Source organism: Corvus hawaiiensis, chromosome 13 (genome assembly GCF_020740725.1).
Source record: "Corvus hawaiiensis isolate bCorHaw1 chromosome 13, bCorHaw1.pri.cur, whole genome shotgun sequence".
Classification (NCBI taxonomy): domain Eukaryota; kingdom Metazoa; phylum Chordata; class Aves; order Passeriformes; family Corvidae; genus Corvus; species Corvus hawaiiensis.
In genome coordinates, this window is record NC_063225.1 from 840,344 (window position 1) to 859,949 (window position 19,606).

Consider the following 19,606-nt stretch of genomic DNA (forward strand, 5'->3'; position numbering starts at 1 on the left):
AGCTGACTCCATTGTTCCTCCGCACAATGTAGTTATCAGCGTGAAGTGAGCGCCGAGCACGGCGCTGCCGGGCAGGGCGGTGTGAGCGGGGCAGCGCTGCCCCGAGCGCCTCTCCCCGCCCGCAGCCCGGTGTGAGCGGGCGGGGCTCAGCATCCCGCCCCACGGGCACTTCACACCTGAACTGCCGATACACGCGTGCATTTAAGCGCCGGCGGTCAGGGGCTCGGGGCCCTGTGGGCACACGGAGGGCCGGCGTGGGAGGACACGCATGCGGGGCGGAGAGGGAAGGGCGGCCAGCGGCTGGCGGCAGTGCGGGAAAGGCGCGGGTGAGGGGCCGCGCCAGCCGCCGTCGGAGCCGGGTGAGTGAGCGAGGGGCCGCTCCCCGCCCCGGGGCGGGAGCCTGGCTGCCAAAGCACTCGGCGGGGGGGGGATAGGGGTGAAGGGACGATGCCGTTTGCGCGAACCCATAAGCCCAGCGGCGCCGTCTGCAGCGCAGGGCACGGGGCGTCCCCGGGCTGCGGGGACCGCACTCCCGGGCGGGACCGGACCGTGCCGAGCCGCGCTCTGTTGCCGTGACAACCGAGCTGCTCGACGGCGGGCGGGCGGGAGGCGGCGCGGGGCATTGGCCGCCGTGCGGCACGTGGGGCGGGCGGGGGCCGGCCCGGGGGCGGGATGAGCGCGGCGCGGGCGCGCAGCGGGGCCCGCGGGCCTGGCGGGCAGTGGCCGCGTTCCCCGCCGCTGGCGGCCGAGCGTGGCGGGTACCCCCGGCCGAGCTGCCCTGCCCTAGCTCGCTCCGTCCTGCTCTGCCCGCCGCCGGGCTGTGATGTGTGTGCCCCGCTCGGCGGGAGGCGGGGAGTGCCCGGCGGAGAGGAGGGGAGTTAGTCAGCGGCGAGGAGGAGGAGGAGGAGGAGGCAGGGCCGGAGGCAGAGCCATGGAGAGCAGCGCTCGGCGGGCGGGGCGGGCCGTGTGACCGGGGCGCATCGCGGGGGCACGGCCCGGCAGCCCGGGCGGCAGCGGCGGGGCCGGGGATGGAGGTGCGGCGCAGCCCCCCGCCGCCAGCCGCCGGCCCGTGACGGGGCGGGGGCCGCGGCCCCGACGGGGCGGGCGGGGGGCCGCTCGCTGCCTTCCTCGGGGCAGGCGGGCGGGAGGGAGGGGACTCCGGCAGGGGCTGCCGTCGCCCGGGGCCGCGGTGACTCAGAGCCGGCGCGGCCGGGGGTGAGCCGAGGTCTGTTGTTGTGGGATTTTTTCCCCGGCAGGTTATAAATAGCCCCGCGCGGCGCCGTGTCACGGAAGGACACCCTGGCCGGGCGCGGGCAGAGGCCGCCGGCGCGCAGCCTCCCCCGGCCGGCCGCCGCCAGCCCGCCCGCCCGCGGGCCCGGCCGCTGCATTGGCGGGGCCGCCTCCCGCCGGCCGTGCCCGCTCCCGGAGCGCCGCCGACACCGCTGGCTCGGGCAGCGACGGCCCGGCTCCGCGGGGACAGCGGCACAGCACCTCGGCCCTGCCAGACCTCGCTGAGGCAGCAGGGAAGATGAAGCCGGAACGAGGTAAACGGCTTATCAGTACATTTCTTTTTGTTTGTTTCGTCTCTAGGATTAGAAGTAGCCCGGTGTTTTGTTCCGATGTTATCGCTCTATTTCCTTATCCCCTCCCCTGCCATTTTGGGGCTGGGAAAGAATCCAGGTGCTCGAGCTCAGCTCGGGAAATGCCGGTGGCAGTGGGGTGCGGAAGGTGCCCCGCGAAGGGGGTGACAGCCCCGTGTCCTGCCTGCCCTTCGGCTTTCCATTGTCTTGGCTGGATGGAAGGGAGACAAACGCCGTAGCGAAGTGCTTCTGCTGTGGGAATGCTGCAGTCCGTGTGTCAGACACAGCCGGCTCGTTAGCACAGACCTGCAGTGCTGAGGCGAGAGTCAGTCAAAGGCAAATCGGGCATCGACAGACAAAGCCAGCAGCTGTACAGAAATGTCCAAATATAGCTGAAAAGCACCCTGAAAATAACCAAAACTTACATCTGTGGTGTTTTATAAACTGACAGTGCTTTTTTCCCCCTTATAATGGAGATATTTCATAACAAGCATGGTGAAATACACATTTTTCACGATTATTTTGTTACATCTTATCGGATTACTGACATCTGGTTTTACAGAAAAATCAAGACGGCAGTCTACGTATATGTTTATAACACTTGAGCTCTTCTGCCGTATAGCAACAGCTGCTGATGCCCCTAGAGTTGGAAATATGTCATGACTTCTATTTTGATCCACTGGAGCACTGATTATTGATTCGTGTTAGTTAAAGCAAGACTATTTTTTGAAGAAAATCTTATGCGTGCTCATCGTAGTATTCTGAATGTTAATTAAAAACAATAATCCATGTTTCTTAAAGTTTTGATGATTCTATTGCTTACCTGGTTGCTTTCAGTTTATAAACATGTTCTATTTCTGTTATAATCACTGGTGTTTTGAGAAACACTTTTATATAGCTCAGATATTCATGTATTTAATGCTAACACTTACATGACATACACATCTTAATTAGGTTTGTTAATTGCATGTTTCCTAATAGCGACACTGCATAAATGACCACTCTTAGGTGGATTTCTTGTCTGTATATGCTGCAAGGATTATATGGTGTGATGATAGCACAGATAGTACAGAAGCAATCATAAGTTAATGGGGTTTAAGTACTATGGTTTTGAAATGGGCCTTTCTCGTTGCTTTCCTCCTTGTTTCTTAACTGCTTAAACCTTCACACCATCTACTGCAGCAAGGCTGGTTGTTTTTAGAATCTCTTTAGATTTTAATACCAGACCCTGAAGTTTGAAAACTATTTACTGTCAGGGTGAAATTATATTTCAAAACAGCCAGGTTAAACCCAAGTCAATATTTGCAGCTTTAAAATGTTCTGCTCTAGCAGTTCAACATCTACATGACCTTTGTCTATTCCTTTTTTTAATTTTTAGGCAGAAGGAATTAGAACATTGGAAATTATCAGCTGCTGTGTGATAAGTGATCAGATGCCTTTTTTTAACCAATCTGGGGTAAAGGGAACCAAATTTGTACAGAAAGCAAGTTATTAGGTTGCTCGGGTATTTTTTTTTTCTTTTTTTCCCCTAAGCTAGGTATTAATAAATTGAGATTCTTATCCACTGTAAAGTGTTTTCCACAAACTTAGTAAAATCCTTCAGAAGTTACGTCTTGAAATTCTTTTAAGATAATTAACAAAAGTCTTGAAATAAATCATGGATCTTGCCAAATGTGGGAGAGTATCTCCAGCCATTTTAGTGGATCCCTCTAGCTGAACTGTGTGCTGATATAATAGAGCAGTACCATGCACAAAGGGGGCTGTGAAAGTGCTGCCTAAATGCCACATGCGGCCCACAGAGACTCTTAGGAGGCACGAATCATGCAAATGTTTTCATGTGCTGCTTTCTGCATAGCAGCTGTACCACAGGACACAAGCAGTCAAGTGTGCAGTCACCTGCTTCCAATCGTCGCAAATTAATAGCAAAGGGCACAGGAGGAGCAGACCACTCAGCTTGCCACAGGCTTCACTTCTCTACAGAGCCTCAAAATCCTGAGAGGACTGTAAGTTCACACCCCGAGTAAAGCATAAAGAAGCAGACTTTAAACAGGCTTGCAATGCGTTGGGGTTTTTTTGGTCATTCTTAGAAGTAATTATATCAGAATCAATTTGGAGCAGAGGGATGCAGTTCTTGTTGTTAGAATTGAGTTCAGCACTTCGCTGAAGATTGTAATGCCCAGGCACATTGGGAGAGGTATGGTTTAGATGTTGCTGTACTGCCAGTAAGGTTCTTGTTATCCCCAGCAAAGATGGGTGGTGCAGGAGAAGAAGGAAGACATCTAAATATGCAACTATTTTTATCAGTGGAAAGTGTTATAGGATGTTTAAATTTAAGGAGGTGAGAGGGACCGGCAGAAATGAAGGAAGTAGGGGAATTTGGCCCTAAGGTACTTATCTCCCTCTGCAGGAAGGAAAGTTGGAAAATTGCAGATATGAACATGTAATTAATATGTGAGAGCAGTATGGAGGAGACGGAATATGGAACTCTGCATGGCAAACTTGCAGAGCAGTTTTGTGAGTGAGGGAGAGCAGGAAGAGAGCTTTGAAAGTGCAGGTAAAAATGTGAGCTTATTCCTTTGCCATGCAAAGGCACAGGGCATTCCCAGGATGTATCTCATGAGCATCACTCAGGATGCAGCCATCATGTGGGGGTGAGTGTGGAAGGATGGTGTTTGCCCTAAGCACATTCCCAGAGCTATCTGTACTGGGTCTAGGGAATGCAGTAACTCTAATACTGATGGCTGCTGCTCAGCTTTGCCTTCCCTGTGCTGCCATTCTGAAAGTGAAGTGTTGAAGCATCTTAAAATACAGTGGTCATGTTTCTTCAGCTGAGGCTTCGCTGGTGCCAGGGAGAAGAATGATTTATCTCCCTTTCTTCCATACGATGTTTTTGGAGTGATGTTTGAGTTTGGGATTGGTTTTGGTTGGGTTGTTTGTTTTTTGTTTTTTTTTTTTTTGTCTTTCTGCAGTAACAACGTATCAGGTTACCTGGCTTTGATCCATGATACCATCACGATTTGGTTTCTGCAGTACAGCTGCCTAGTCAGCTGCTTCGTGCTGCATGTTTGGACTGCTGTTTCCTTTCTCAAGTACAGAGCTTTGCTCTTGCTTCTATTGAACTTCGTTCTAATGACTTCTGGTCACTTCGGCAGTTTATTGAGTTTGGAAGACAGAATAAGACTTCGTAACAGAGTGCTTGCAAAGTCTTCCAGCTCAGCTTTGTTCATGAACTGTATAAACACACTGTTTCACCATCAGCATTAATGAAAACATTGCATAATGTCAGGGTGATAGCTTGCTGCCAAACTCAGAAGGCTTGTTATGTACTCTTAGAGTACACTTGGTGCACAACTGGAAAAAATCTTGTGGTTTAGATGAATCTGCAGTATAGTCATATTTTACTGTGGAAATGTAACAAGACATCAAAAGTCTTACTATAGTCTAAATAGCTGAGAGTTATTGCTCCTTCCTCCTCCCTCCCCCTCATTGCATGAATGATCAGTTAAAGGAGGAAGACAGGCTTGTTTGTCTCTAAATGCATACTGGCTGGTTTTTATCACCTTATTCGAGTCTTTTCTTACTTTTTTATTGCCTTGCTTTGTTTATTCCTCTATGTGTGCTCTCTGTGTAGAGACTATTTTGTTTTCACTTACAAATTAAGCAAAAAGCAGTCTTCTCCTACTTTCTGAAGCATTAATTCCCTCTTTGAGATTATCCTAATTTACAGAAATGACTTTCTGTCTACAAGAGAGGAACAAGCAGTCTGAAGATGGCTTTTTCTCTTCTCCTTCCTTCTTTGCAAGTCAAACTCGGATACATGCCCCTGGGTCTGTTTGTAGTAACTGGGTTATGGGACTTCTGCCACATTACTTGGTGTGTTGGTATGGAAAGAGCTAACTCTTGGTTCAGCAAAAGTCTGGTTACTGCCTCCTGTGGGAAACACAGCTGAGGCATTTCGGGATGTATCTGTGGGGAAAGCTGGAGGAGAGGTTAATGAACAGTTGGTGGAATTTAGATTCTTAGGAGGAAGGGTGAGGAGGCATGGGACTGGGGGGAAGTGAGCTGAACCAGTGTGTTCAGTTTTGGAGTTGGTTGTTAAGTTAGGAGATGTGGGTAAGGCCCTTGTTTTTATAAGCATAAAATATGCCCTATATTACCTGGGGAAGATGTTGTGGAAAGCTTTTTAGCAAAGATGATGTGCTGCAGAGTATGCAGATTAGGAAGTGAAGATATATATTGTAAAAGAATGAGTGTTGTTTTAGTGTCCTATATTGCACTGTGATACAGACACTTTAATTTTATACTATCTTCTCAGTGAAATGTCACAAAGCACTTAAACTTTTCCATGGCGGAATGATGTAGCCGGTAAACAAAGTAATAAACTGGAAATGAGCTGCTTCCTGCTCAGTGGAGTTGTCACTCCAGAAGCGTCTGGGCAATGCTTGGGGCTGGGTTGCCACAGGTAAGTGCAGGTTGGTGCTGATGAGCTGGAGGTGACGCTGTGCCTGCCCCAGGAAGCCGTGCGGGCCAACAGGCTCTGCCGCGGGCACGTGCGGCCAGGTGCGTGTGCCTGGGGAGGCTGCTCCTCCTGCCTGGACTGCTTTCAAATAAAACCAGCTTATTCTCAAAAAAAACCCGACAGCTAAAACTGTTCAGGGTAAAAAACCCCACCAACCCAACCAAAGTGACAGATACTGCACTCAGATTCCCTTTATAAAGCATGAAGCCGTCTAGCTCTAATCTTTGGGGAGAGCAGATTTGTGCTGATAACAGATAATATATAGATGCAGGGTATGAGTGAACAGGAACAGGAGTCTTTTCTTTTTAATGAAGGGTGGAGTCTAGATGCTTTCAATACAGCTCTGTCCTGGCACGTGAAAAATGGCAATATAAACTCTCTTTTTACTAAATTTCTACCTCAAAAATTTAACTTGGAAGAATTCTTGGCTTTTAGGTGCTTAACCTTTAAAAATGTTAGGCACAAAAAAAAAAAAAAAAAAGTGTATTAATTTGTAGAATGGAAGATCTCAGGTTTTAATTTGAAATGCCAGTTTATGTTACAGTTTTTTTACCTGTTCTGCAATTTGTACCTAGCTATTGACAGCAAGGCAAGTCTTCCTGTTTTAAAAGTATTTCTTGTGTTGGAAGCTTGCTTTTATCATTGTTCAGCAGTGAGAGTTCTTCATGGCACACCTGTTTCTCAGAGAAAACCATCCTGGTAACAACTTTGCCATTTTCTTGTTGTTTGCTTGGTGTTGTCCATACTAGCTGCCTTTAGCTGCTGCTAAAACAGATGCTGCTGGAGTGGCATTTAGGTGGATATTTTAGGGATTGTGGATATGCCAAGCCCATAGGCTTGGAATATATAAACTGACCCTTCTGACCATATTCTTCACTTGCTGAAGTGAGAAACTTTGGCATGCCAGATCAGATCCCTGGGGTGAAACACATTAGGTTGGACTTCGTTGTTAAGGGCAGTGTTGAAACTATTATTGGATCTGAGGTCTGCCAGCTTCTAAATGTTTTTAAAAATAAGCTAACATTTATAAATACAGAATCTCATGAGAGACAAGAGTTCGCTGCCAACTGAAATTTTGCTTATTAAAATTAGAAGTCTTCTGTGAAAACAGAGTAACTGATGAGAACAAACCAGCTATATGACATTTGTTAAAAGAACTTGCTCTGTCTGCTTCACTGTTTATAAAATGTTTCTTTGTTATTTTGGCAAACTTCTACTAATAGCAACTGTTTACTGGTGGAGAAATAGCCATAGCCTTTTATCTTCTCAGCAACAAGTTTAGGGTAACAGTCCAGCTATTCTTTTAGTCCATAAGTTCTTACAGTTTAACTGTAAATACAGCTGTAATTACTCTCTCCATTCTGATGTGATACTTGATAAACTATGTTTTTTAGATTTTTGAAAGTGTCTCACATCATTGTCTTTCAAGGAGGTGATAAATTATTCAGTCTTTGCAGGTCATTTAAATTTAACATTTAGACAGAAGCCAGTTTTTAAGTTAAAATTGTTTTAGAAGTGCAGGTACAGTTGCATGGTTATCTTTGTACTACCCAGTACTGAAACTCCATGTATACATAGGCAATTCAGGATAAATGCAAATATAGAAGAGTGCCTCTTGGACCTGGGTAGGCAGCTGGACTTTGGAAGGCTTCCCTTTCATTACCTATTCCTTTTTCTGCTGGTCTCATGCAGGGTGGCATGACTATAGCTACAAGCACGTGGCTGAAGCCATGTGAGTTACTCTTGCTCTTCAGTCAGAACTGTACTGAGATTGGAAGAGATATTTTTTTATAAAGGCTACGTGTAAATAGTATAATTGAGTTGTAAGTCATCAAAATTCTCCATCTTTGCTTAGCAATCCAGAGTTAACCTGACCAAGTCAAAACCATCTCACTTGCATTAATACATTTCCTTCCATGTCAAATGGGCCTGACTAGTTCTTTTGGCTAGTGATTTTTCATGTTAGCTTTGGGGCCAAAGCTGGTTCAAGTTGCTGTCTGGGATGGTATTACGTTACATTGACTTAAAATGCAAAGATGTAATAGGGTGGCATGAGGATGTTCTTGGGGATAATTTGGAGAGGAAGCTGCAGGTGAGGCAGCTGAACACACAGGGAGGGAAGCACTCTGCAGACGTGAAACGCTAAGGACACTTTCATGTCTCTGCTGAGTGTAAGAGTCCTTCTAATGAATAAAGGCAAACAAAATAGTCTCACTGAACAACTTTGTTTCTCTAAGAGCAGTAAGGGGAGCTCTTCCCCCCCATACACATTTATTTTGGTTTGGCCACTTTTCTTTACTTGGGCAGGCATGCAATCTCTCTCTGTCCAGGTATGTAGTACCCAGTAACCATGGGGCAGTTAGGCTTCCCTCTTAGCAATGATCAATGCATTTCCCAAACCTGTTTGCTTTTACTGGGAAAAAACCAAGTTGGATTTTCTTCTGAGGCATAGAAACGGGAGAATATATCTGAAATAAGGACTCTCTGGTTGCACATGAGCGGTGTCATCTGCTTTACATTACACAAGTTAGTGATCTTTTTTCCATCAAGATCCATGGAAACCAGGTTGGTAAGTAAGCCCATTTTGGATGGTGAAGTACTTTAGGGAGTCTGTGAGCAGGTGACTGCTTGTGCTAGTTTAACCTCTTAATGGTGCTTGCTGTGGATGCAGGGCTTCCTTTTGCCCCGTGATGAGCCTTCAGGATTTCTAGGACATATTTCACACTTCTCTGTGCTGCAACAAATTAAGCTTCTTTCTCAGGATGCTGTGCAAGTATCATCTTGTCGTTTGGTGTAATGGGAGAGACAAGAGCAAAAAGAGAGAGAACTTCAGTAGAATTGACGATGGCAGGTATTATCCCATACCCTCAGTGCAGTCAGCACCACGATGGGAGGTGGTAGAGTCGTAGCTGGTTTCTTCTGAGGGACAAGGGAAGGAGAAGGAGAGGCGCAGGAAGAGCTGCTGCGGTCAGCGTGCTTTTTTTTCAGAGCAATGGGAAGCCCTTCTCCCCTGCCAGGTATTGTTCTCCTTGATTCCCTGCCAGGGCACCAGCCCAGCAACGCAAGTGAAACAAACCATGGCTCCAACTCGCACTTCCAGGCAGGTCAGCAAATTTGGTGGAAGGCTTTGTTTGCATGGAGGGGCAGAGAGGGTGTGTAAGAGCAGTATCTGAGTAAATGTCTGTGATGGCTGCTTGACATAACTTCTGTGTTAGCAGAGAGTAAAATTTTGGTATGTTGGGCTGATGCTTCTTTTAATGTGCAGTTTTCTGTAAAGTCACAAGTACTTGTACATTTCCTTTGTGTGTTAGATCTGAATCTTTAAAACTGCTGAACCTTCAAGACTTCTGTTTACTACTTCTTTATTTTTAAAATTTTGATTAAGTAGGTGAATTTGAGAGTATGGGAGAAGGCAATAGTTGCATCAAGAAGGGAAGGACTTCAGTAAATATTGCAGTGATGTGGAATAAAAGAGGAGTATCCTATCAATAGGAACTGAACAGGGACAAAATAGTGAAGATCAGCATGGACTGGGAGCACACAGTTAGGTCAAAGGGATTGATACCAACACTCATGCTGCTCAAAGGTAAACCCTTTCTTGCCTGCCATAAATTTCTTTAAAATTCAACTTCAAGTATATTTTCTGTGCAAGTTTTCCCACTTCAGTTGCCTTTTAGTAAAAAGTATGACTTTGCTTTGTTTTGAGGGGGAAACAGCTTCTTCCTTTTGAAGCGCATGCTATTTGAATTGCCAGAGGAATTTCATTTACTGCGGGGAAACCATGAGAAACAAAGTATCTGGAGAGCCAGAAGTGGAGGATGGCCAGAGTGATGGTTGCTGCGATTGCTGTGCCAGCAGCAGTGCTCACAGCGCAACTGCCTGCGCCGTGCTAATGCACGCAGGGCGTGGAGGAGCGCTCCGAGGAGGCTGCTGTTCAACAGTGGAGCTAGTAAAACCAAGCAGCTAGGTCATGGAGGTGAAACGGGGAATAGTTGGTAATACTGGAAATGTCTGAAGACAAAGATCAGTGTAAAGCTGCTAGGATGCACACCTGCCTCATCTTGCATCGAGCGGTTAGGTTCGCTAAGCTGAGGCCAGCCGGGACTGGCTGTTGTTGTAGTGCCTTTGGATGTTTCCTGCTAGAGTCTCGCTGAATCAACGACTTTCTATGAGAAAGTATTTTGGATCCACTGGAGAAAAAGCTGGTGGTGCTTGATGTGCATTGTATGTTCTTTCATCCCATCCTCGTGTTGAGAAGATCTAACAGCCTTTTGTTAATGTTTTGGGATGCTTTTTGTAAGCTGGCGGAATTCGTTCTTGTTTAAATTTCTAGTAAGAAATTTTGAGCAGCTTTATGTTACGCACTGATTTTTATTTTATTTGTTTTTAATTTCTGTTTGGTTGATTTAAAAATCATAGTGGGACTGTTAGCATCTGATCCTTGTGGGACTGTTAGCATCTGATGCTTTCAGCTTCTCTAGGTGTGCTGTAGACTGTATGTAGTCTTTCTCACTCAATAAATTTGAGTTTGAACATCAGTAAAAGGAAAACTGTACAAAGAGTGTGAGTGGTATATCTAACCATCTCTTTAACATGCATTGCAAGCATCAAGAACTGACCTCAGCTTTGTTTTGAGGAATTGAGCATCTGTACTGGGAGAAAGGGAATAAGGCTGTATACATGAGAGTACTTGGTGGTTTTATGTTCTGCAAATTAATAACTCAATCAAAAATGTTTGTTTCAAGGCAGGGATGTGTTAGTAGAAGTGTATTTTTAGTTTGTCTCCACGACTAGGCTGTGTAAACATAAGGTGCTGTGGAGTCACTTAGGCTTTGCTCCTTAGGGGTCACATGCACACCTTGCTGTTCTTGCACAAGGCAGGGCTGGAATCTGAACTAGAGTGTTTTTCTGAACTGGCTCATTACTAGACATCCTGTGCTTTGGCATGGCCCTTCAAAGGTTGAAGTTGAGTGTTTTTTATAATGTATGGATGATGCCAATTATGTCTATTGGCAAGTGCATCTGAATTGATGTGTAATTCACTTGATATTGAGATGAACCACACTTGGCTCTGGCTTCCTGCTTTATGAAATGTGTAGGACTGCTTACCCCCAAAACGTTGGGATAAAATCCATTGTTATGAAGACCTCATCTTTTTTATTTTTAGAAGTGTTATCCTATTTATGGCAGAAGGTGGGTAAAATAGAGTCTGGTTATCTTGATTATTGCTTGTCGTTTTGCACCAATAAATGAGTAGCATGCTTCAAAGGAGGTTTTGTTTTGGTAGAATTTCTAATATTTGGTAGAAATATTAGAATAGAAATATTCTAATATTTCTAATATTTGGTAGAAATTCTAAATTCAGCATTTTATTAGGCCGAATGCATTAATTTCTGGGGTGTTTGTCCACAAACAGGCACAGAGCTCAGCTCTGTGTACCTACAGCTGGTTTAGGACTGTAAGCTTAAAAGCTGTCCAGCTCAACATGCTGTCCTACTTTTACTGTGTTTGAAGAATACCTGGTGTGGAAAGGATCTTTGCGGTTGCACTGCAGTAGCCCAATGTGGGGAGACTGTTCAGGAGCAGGATGGTGGGTAGGAGTGCCGTCATCTAGAGACAGCTGCTCATCACTAGAACATTGTTAGCTGCCCTGTACAAACAGCTGGTGGCTCCTGAATGCTGTCTCTTGTGGCCCCGGCGGGATTGACTCGGGTGTTGTTGCTCCTGCCTCTTGTTTGCTAAACTTTTAAACATACTGTGCTTACTAGTGTGATAAATATTCCTCTTATCCCTCCCATTCCTCCTGCAGATACTGAATAACTGCTTCATAGAAAATCATCTGAGTACTCTTCTCAAATGCCAGCTAGTTGCTTGATTAAGAAAACCTGAAATTGCTTTTTCAGACAACTGTGTAAACTATGGTGTTTTTGTAGAAGTAAATGTTCCGTGAAGGAAAAATACTTGGAAAGCAAATAGATGAAATAAAGAGGAACCTTGAATGTCAGTGACTAATGAAATGGTATGTTTTGCATCTAACTTTACGTAAGGCAATATCTGTATCTGACATCTTTAAACGGGCCAGCTACTAAAAGGTATCTGACCTTCCTCGGATAAAATGTCTACTTAAAAATCTTGTATAGACTGTGTTTTCTTGCAACTACAGCTAAATGATACTGGCATATGAAATGTGAGTGGGGAAAAAGTCATTCTGTGAGGTGGCCTGTGTTCCATGCTCTTGAATGGATTAGTGAGTGGTACTGGATTTTGAATGTGGTTGTATAGTCTAGTTTGATCCAGACTATTCATAGTTTCATGGCATCTAATTAGAGAACAAGGGTTTTAGTCTTGTTTTGTGATGCGGTTAAGCTGAGGGTAAGATAGGGTTTTTTGCACTGATTATGTTAATACGGTGGCTGTCATCTGACTTTAATACTCGTAAATACGTCAGAACTGGATGAAATTGTTTAATGTAGCCAGTACATTGTTTAGACTACACCTAGAGTAGTACATGCTGTTTTGAGACCGCTCTCTTGAAACAACCTCATAAATTAGTCCTCAGGAGTGCCCATTAAAAATACTGAAGTAAGAACTACGGTAGTGCAAGGAGAGCTGGTGCTGGGCTCCTCCTCCCGCCGTGTGCTCCAGGAGGCTCAGAGGGTTGAGGCAGCCGAGCCACTCCCGAGTGGGCTGAGCAGTGGAAAAAGTGCAGTGGGAAGTTAGCTGGTGCTGGCTGGCAGGAGGACGGGCTGGCGGCTTTTTCCACTCCAGATGTAATTATTCATCGCCTCATACTCTGCAGCTCGGGCTGACTCTTGAGAGCGGTGCTGTGCGGGAACATTCACAGACTCCCGGCAGCTGCTCTCCTCCGGAGCGTTCCGCTGGCGGGGCAGGGGAGCGGCTCCGGCCGCCGCCGGGCCCTGCCGTCCCTTGATATCCCCTCCGCTCGGCCCCGCTCGGGGCACGGCGCTCCCGGCACCGCCGCCCTCCCACGCGTGTCGGCGGTCCCGCCGCAGCCCGGCCGCGGTCACGCCGGTCCCGGTTCGGGAGCGTGGCCCCGGTGCCGGCGGTTCGTGCTGCCGCGGGCCGCCCGCGCCCCCGCCCCGCTCACCTGGGCCGGGCCGGGCCGTGCCGAGGGGGCCGGCGCTCGCCCGGCGGGGCCAATCGGCGCCCGGCCCTGTTGCTATGCGCGCCCCTACTCTGCCTCCTTTGTGGAGGATGCCGTGGGCAGCCGCCCGCCCGCGCCGGCGCTGCGGGGCTCGCTGCGGGGCTCGCTGCCGGAGCGCCGCGCCGCGCCGAGAAGGTGCGTACGGCAGCGAGCCCCCGGGCCGGGCCGCTCGGGGCGGGGGCCGGGCGGAGCGGCGGGGGGAGGCTGGAGGCGGCCGCACCGGCCCGGACTGGCTTCCCGGGCGTGAAGCGAGTTCAAGCCGTGTGGCTCGGAGCGATCGGCCGTTGTTGGTGGTGTTTGCCTGGGACCAAGTTTGCCTCTCCGGTTGAGTCTGTAAACAGTTCCTTTAGAAACCCGAACCAGACATTCTTCCTTTCCTTCCTTCCGTATACTGAGCCTATGAAAGGCTGAATTTCTGTGAGCTGGGGGTTGGCTTTTTTTTTTTTTTTTTTCCTTTTTTAACCTTCCCTTAAAGGAAAGTAATGGACAGCCTAAACATTAACTCGGTTAATTCATTAGGTTGTTAGGGCAAGAGTATTAAATGTCCTGGAACAGGAGGGGAGGATTTTAAAGCCTTTAAAGTGAGACGAGTAGTGAAGTGTCAGATGTGCTAACAGTTGTAGTTAGTGTAGCCATATGTAACTGTTTGACTCTTCATTGTTGTGAGAAAAAAAACCAACCTCTTCCTCCTCCCAAAAACACCCTGAAGCTTAACTGAGTTTCTTCTGTGCCTTGTTATGTAGGTCAAGTTTCTCTCTCCTCTTTTTTTTTTTTTTCTCTAGCAGGAGGAAACTATTACAGTATTTTGATTTCTGCTAGAAACAATGCATGAAACATTATCAGCCCTTTGCCACTACTTGTTTGTCTTGGGGCAAATGAAGCTGATGCAAATATGTCAGCTTTGGGGGCAATAAAAATATGTATTTTTAGTTAGCATCTTACTGGTTGCTCAACTATATGGTATAAAAAGCTAATTAAATAGCAGACTGAACTCAGTGCAGAACTGAGGATTAGCCATTGCTTTTTGTGCAAACTTATCTAAAAACGTGACTGTTGTTCTGACCAAGTACTTGCATATATATATTTATCCTGTGTCTAGAGCTTGTTGATATTCCTCTGAAAAGTACAAGAGCTCTAGTTTAAGTGAGCTTGCTGACATTGGATGCCCACTTCCTGACACGGGAGCAGGAGTGATTCCACTAGTGTACTCTTGTGTTTTGTGTGGCAATATCGGCTTTGAATCACTGAAGCATTGCTTTGTACAGTAGTAAGGAATTTTTGAGAGGACAAAGTGAAATCTCATAATTGCATATATTAAATTTTAAATATGTGAGTCTGCCATTTTGCTATGTGGAAAATTACCATATATTAGGGGAGAGGGAGGCAAACTAGATTCTTGGCTGAAATTCTGTCAAGCCTTTCAGTTTTGACCCTATTTAATGTTTTATTCTTTGGAGTACCAGAAGACTATTACAGCTTAATAACATGACTTACAGTGTGGAAACTTGTAAATAGCTGAATTGTGCTGTGTGACACAGTTCAATTCTAAAACTATCAAAAATGTTCTTTTGTTTTATGCATTCAAAATTCCATAGTAGGCTCTGGTGTCCATTTTAAAGTGTGCAGTCTTTTACAGAGCTTGAGAGTTGTAATGTCCTCATTTATCCTCCCAAATAAAATTTTAAAACAATTTTATGGGCCTGGCCACTCTCCCAGGAATTTTTCAAATGGGAAGCATATATTGTCTCTTTTGTAACTTTTTTACTTTTGCAGGTTACTGTTTAACCACTTAGGGACAGGCGTTGTAGGTGAAGGTTAATAGCATTGGAAAAATGACCTGAGGAGCTTCATGCTGCTCCACCATCATCAATTTCATCTCTCAGAGCTCCTTGCATTTCTCAGGAAGAAGTACAGTCTCTGCCTTTGGTCTGCTAGCCTTATGCCTCTCCTTCCACCCCACCCTCTCAATAATTTGGACTGCAAATACTGAAACAAACCTGCTGGAGGTAGCCTTACTAGCTAGGAGGAGGATTTTGGGTGGTCAAACATGTTCTGACAAAGTTCCACAAGATAAATTACCCACCACTTAGATGACAATGAATGGTTTGTAACATCAAAGTTTTGGGAGATCAAGTAGCACAAAGAGAAGATGAATACAAAAAGAAACTGCCATAGAAGAGGTCAGATGTTATGAAAATAGTTTGCTCTGGGCTTTTTGTTTTGTCTTTTTCTGTATTTCAGATAAAATAATGGAATTCTTAATCTACATTCCTCACCTGAGGACACCTCCTAACAAGTCCTGTGCTTTTTTCCCCTGTGTGCTTTTTAAATTACCCTGATAGCTAGTTCTGTTCTAGCAGCAGGGCTGCAGAAGTTCTCAGCTTGTAGGTATGACTTCTAACTGACATGTTTAATAAAGCTATAGGAATATCAGCTCCTACTTAACCTGCATACTATAATGTTTAATGTCTTGTCCATTAAAATAAAAGTATTGAATTCTCGAGTGTTGCTATCTCTTCTCCTTGTGAATGCTCTTTAAAAGCTTTATTATTATCCGTGCATTTGCACTCTTGGGTTTGTTTCTCATTTTCTTGTTTTTCAGTTATTTTGGGGGGAAAAAAGAATTGCAGCTCAGTGGCATTAGTAGGTGCCTTGCATGTAGGCAGAAAATGTGCTTAACAGTTCTTCTCCATGACTGTATAAATAGATCTTTTATAATAATCTTCAGCTTAGTTATGCCATCAGTGTTCACGTACTTGTTGGAGCTGAACCAAGCCTCTCGAGTTGATATGGTCTGATAGTCAGAAAGCTGCTCTGGATGTGTTTCTCCAAGCCTTCACCTGTGAAGTCAGGTATTTGTAATGGAGAATTTTCCTGAACATGCTGAAAGGAAAACCTTTTCAGGCACTTCTAGACTGTTCAGTTGCATCATTCTCTTTGGAACCAGAAGTAATGACACTGGGTTCTAGTTCTGGGTCTCTAAACCATAGCATTATGTCAGATCCATCCTATGCACGTGTGGTTGTATCTACCAAGTCTCTCGTCTTTGTAGTCTGAGAAGGCATCTTAGCCTGTGCTGAGCCATGTCCTGCTGCACTGAAATTGCTGGTGCATGTAACAGGCTGCTGCTCTGCTTGTCATCATGAAAGAGCGACCAGCCTGGAAAATACTGTCTTGTTCTTGGGATGTGTGAATATGAATTAGTCTTCTGATGCCCTGCAACTCTCTTTCCATATTCCACATAAGTATTTTTCAAATTTTTCTTCCACTTTATAATTTTGGAGGATCTGAGTTTTGCTGGCTGTACCTGTGAACGGAGTGCTCTTAGCATATGTTAGGGTGTTAAATGACCGAAACAAGGACTTCCTGCTTTCTGCTGAAGGCCTCTTCCTTGCTCCTAATAGTACAGGGTTTTGGGTTTTTTTTTTTTTGTGAAGTAGTTTTAGGAACAGTAAAAGAAACAGACACATTGTTCCCTTTTGTCACTGTACAGCCTCCCACTTCATTCTGAGGGTATGATGAGTGAGGAGCAACAAGACTGGCCTGCTTTCCTAGGATGAGATTCAGAAAGAGTCAGTATTTTTCTTTAGGTCATCCAGATTTAAATGAAGGTAGTGGAGTCAAGATAAGGTAAAATGCTTTTAACTCCAAAATTTTAAGCTTGGAAGTGTGTAACTAAGTTTTTGTTTTCTTCATGTATGCAGCAAGTAGAGAAATATATTTCAGATTCTCTCAGAGGATAAAAGGCAGTATTTACTTGTTAGCAACACATAGTTGAATCAATGCTATTCATCCTCTGAAATAAAATTACAAAGCTTTTCTTTTGCAGTATCAAGAAGGTGGGATAAAGAAGATTGAGGGATGCTGTGGAACTTGGGGAAGATAATGTATAGTGGAGTGTACTTAAATGGGAGGGATATAGCGTGTCTTGGACTTCAGCCACATCATCTACTGTCTGATGAAATTCTTTTCAAATTGATGTCTAACAATAAAGCTGCTGCTTCTAGAGGTTGGTGTCTGCATAAGTGTTTGCTTTTTCCTTGGTGAGAAAGGAGAATTTTGGCCAAGTTGAAGTAATGGTGGTCATCCTACCTGAAAGATAACTGAGCCCTCAGATGAATTTCCACATTAATTAGGAGATTTTCAAAAGGGCTGAAGGTGGGGAGACTTAAATAGCAAGCACCAGTGCTAACAAGCAAGACTGTTGTTAAACAGTTAATAACAGATGGCTGAACTTCTGATGCAAATGATGAGACAGAACAAGAGAAGTTCTCTGCATCCTGACCCAGCGACTCCTCACCACTGCCATGGCAACTAACACTTTTTACTCTCCAGTTTTAGCAAAGTTTATGAAACTGAAGATAACTTGTTGGTTTTATGACTTTAAAATAAATTTTAAAAGGCAAAGCAAACCAGCTGGAGAAGGAGAAAAAGTAAACTAAGAGAAAGTGGATATGAATTCCTAGAGGCCTTGGATATTCTAATTCCTATAACATCTTTCTAAAAGATGTCTGAAGTACTGTATACTTTAAAATGCCTGGCAGTTAAAACATTAGTTTAAATGCAGAAGTTTGTAATGTGAGCAGATCTCTGTGAATGTTTTCATTTAACTTCACATGAAAATTGCCTCATGCACCTTGAATAGCATTGCAAAGGGGAAAGGGAGCAGGAGGTAGGAAGCTCTATGCCTTTGACCTGGGCATGGTACAGGTGAGGAGGAGCCTGTAGTCTGTGGGGTGGATGTGACTCCTCATCTGACTCGCACGTGCAGCTGAGGTGCTGGCCTTGGGCTGTGTGAGCAGGATGCTGGAAGCACCCCAAGTGCTCTCTTACTCTTATAGCAAGGTTACTCTACGGCTCCTGTACCTACTGTAGTTAAATTCAAACCAGAAGTGTCAATATCTCTTTTTAGGCCAGGACATCTGAAGGATTGTTGTTGTAGACTATAAACTTCATGGCACTGAAAGTACTGGAGGCTGGGGTTTGATTTGGGAAGTCATGAACAAGACCTGTGTATTTAACTGAATCCAGGTCACTTCTCATAAAGCATAAACAACTTGTTGTAAGTCTGTTTTATCAGTGCTGTTTAGAACTTGCAGTTTCCTCAGCTTTTGCTGTGTTTGTGAGGGACATCTATGCTTGTGGGTCTTGCACTGCAGCAGTGGCTTCTTTAGAGTGAAGGGAGTACTTCACATAGTTTTGTGCCAAGCCTCTATATTCTCACGCTGTGTTTCCTGACTGTTTAGTATTGCTGTGTTAGATGGATCAAGGACTTCTTCATCCTCCAGGTGTGTAACTCAGTCATAAGAGGACTTAAAGAGAAGGCAAGCAAATTCATGGGGTTATTGCCTGAAGATTATTATTTGTTATCTGTGATACAAATTAAGAGTCACACTTGGGTATTGTGATTTGCTGGGTATTATACAAGCATGGAACAAAAGACTATCCTCACCTCAGACCTTATGCAAGTATCAAACGCTAAATCAATGGCTTCCAACAGAGGGCTGTGAGGAAACAAAGGGATAATACTGATGGAGGCAGATAAACTGTGCTCCCACGGGCTAACAAGCCTTTATCACCGTAATGGAGAAGCTGCAAAGCAGAGTCATTTTAATCAAGTGTAGGACAACATAGGGCAGGGGAAATAGGGACTAGTGATTAAAGTAATCAGAGGCCATTTACTGCAGTAGTGAGTGGGTGACAGCAGGAACGGTGGTAAGCCATGGAGGATCTTGAAAGCAAAAAAAGAGTAATTTTCTTGTTATGAAAGATGATGATTTAGGAGACAAAAAACCCAGGAAAACATGGTTTCCTGTCAGGCACCAACCAGACGTACCTTACAAGGCTGGATGGTGGTGAGGCACAAGCTTGTCTGTGCCTTTCTCACACAAATTCCGTGAGAAATCCTGCAGGCACTGCTGACTCTTCCCTGGGCAGGCAGATAAGGCACTGCCATCTGGTAGCTGAGGCCGGGTGGCATTCACGTGGGCTGTGCCCGGACCAGAGGTCCCCGCTGGCAGGGCGTGCTTCCAGCTTCATCACAGCTTGGACTGGGAAGGATTTATCTCTGAGAAAAATCTTTGGATTTCAGACAAGCATTTTTCCATACTCAAGAGGAAAACCAACTCATGCTAAAAGTAGTTCTCTAAATACCGTTTCCTAGGGATTCAGCCCAGCAAGAAGGGTGTTGTAAACCCAGTTTGCATGTTTTTCTGGGGATAAAGAGGGCAGGTTGCTTGTTGTCTGGATTCCCATGCCAGATTCTGATCCTTTCAAGATCAGCCACTAATTCAGATGGTAAGAATAAAATGTTCTGTGCTAAAAATCTCTCAGATGTGTTTT

General features: G+C 45.3%; 1 protein-coding gene across 1 annotated transcript in view; it reads left to right on the forward strand.

Moving 5' to 3' along the window:
- Positions 1–1,403: 1,403 nt before the first annotated feature.
- FAM214A (family with sequence similarity 214 member A) overlaps positions 1,404–19,606 on the forward strand; it is a 46,937-nt gene continuing 28,734 nt past the window's right edge. The window contains exon 1 of the mRNA XM_048317979.1: positions 1,404–1,544. Within this exon, the coding sequence (XP_048173936.1) occupies positions 1,529–1,544 (16 nt within the window). The 5' untranslated portion in view covers positions 1,404–1,528. The remainder of the gene's footprint in view (positions 1,545–19,606) is intronic.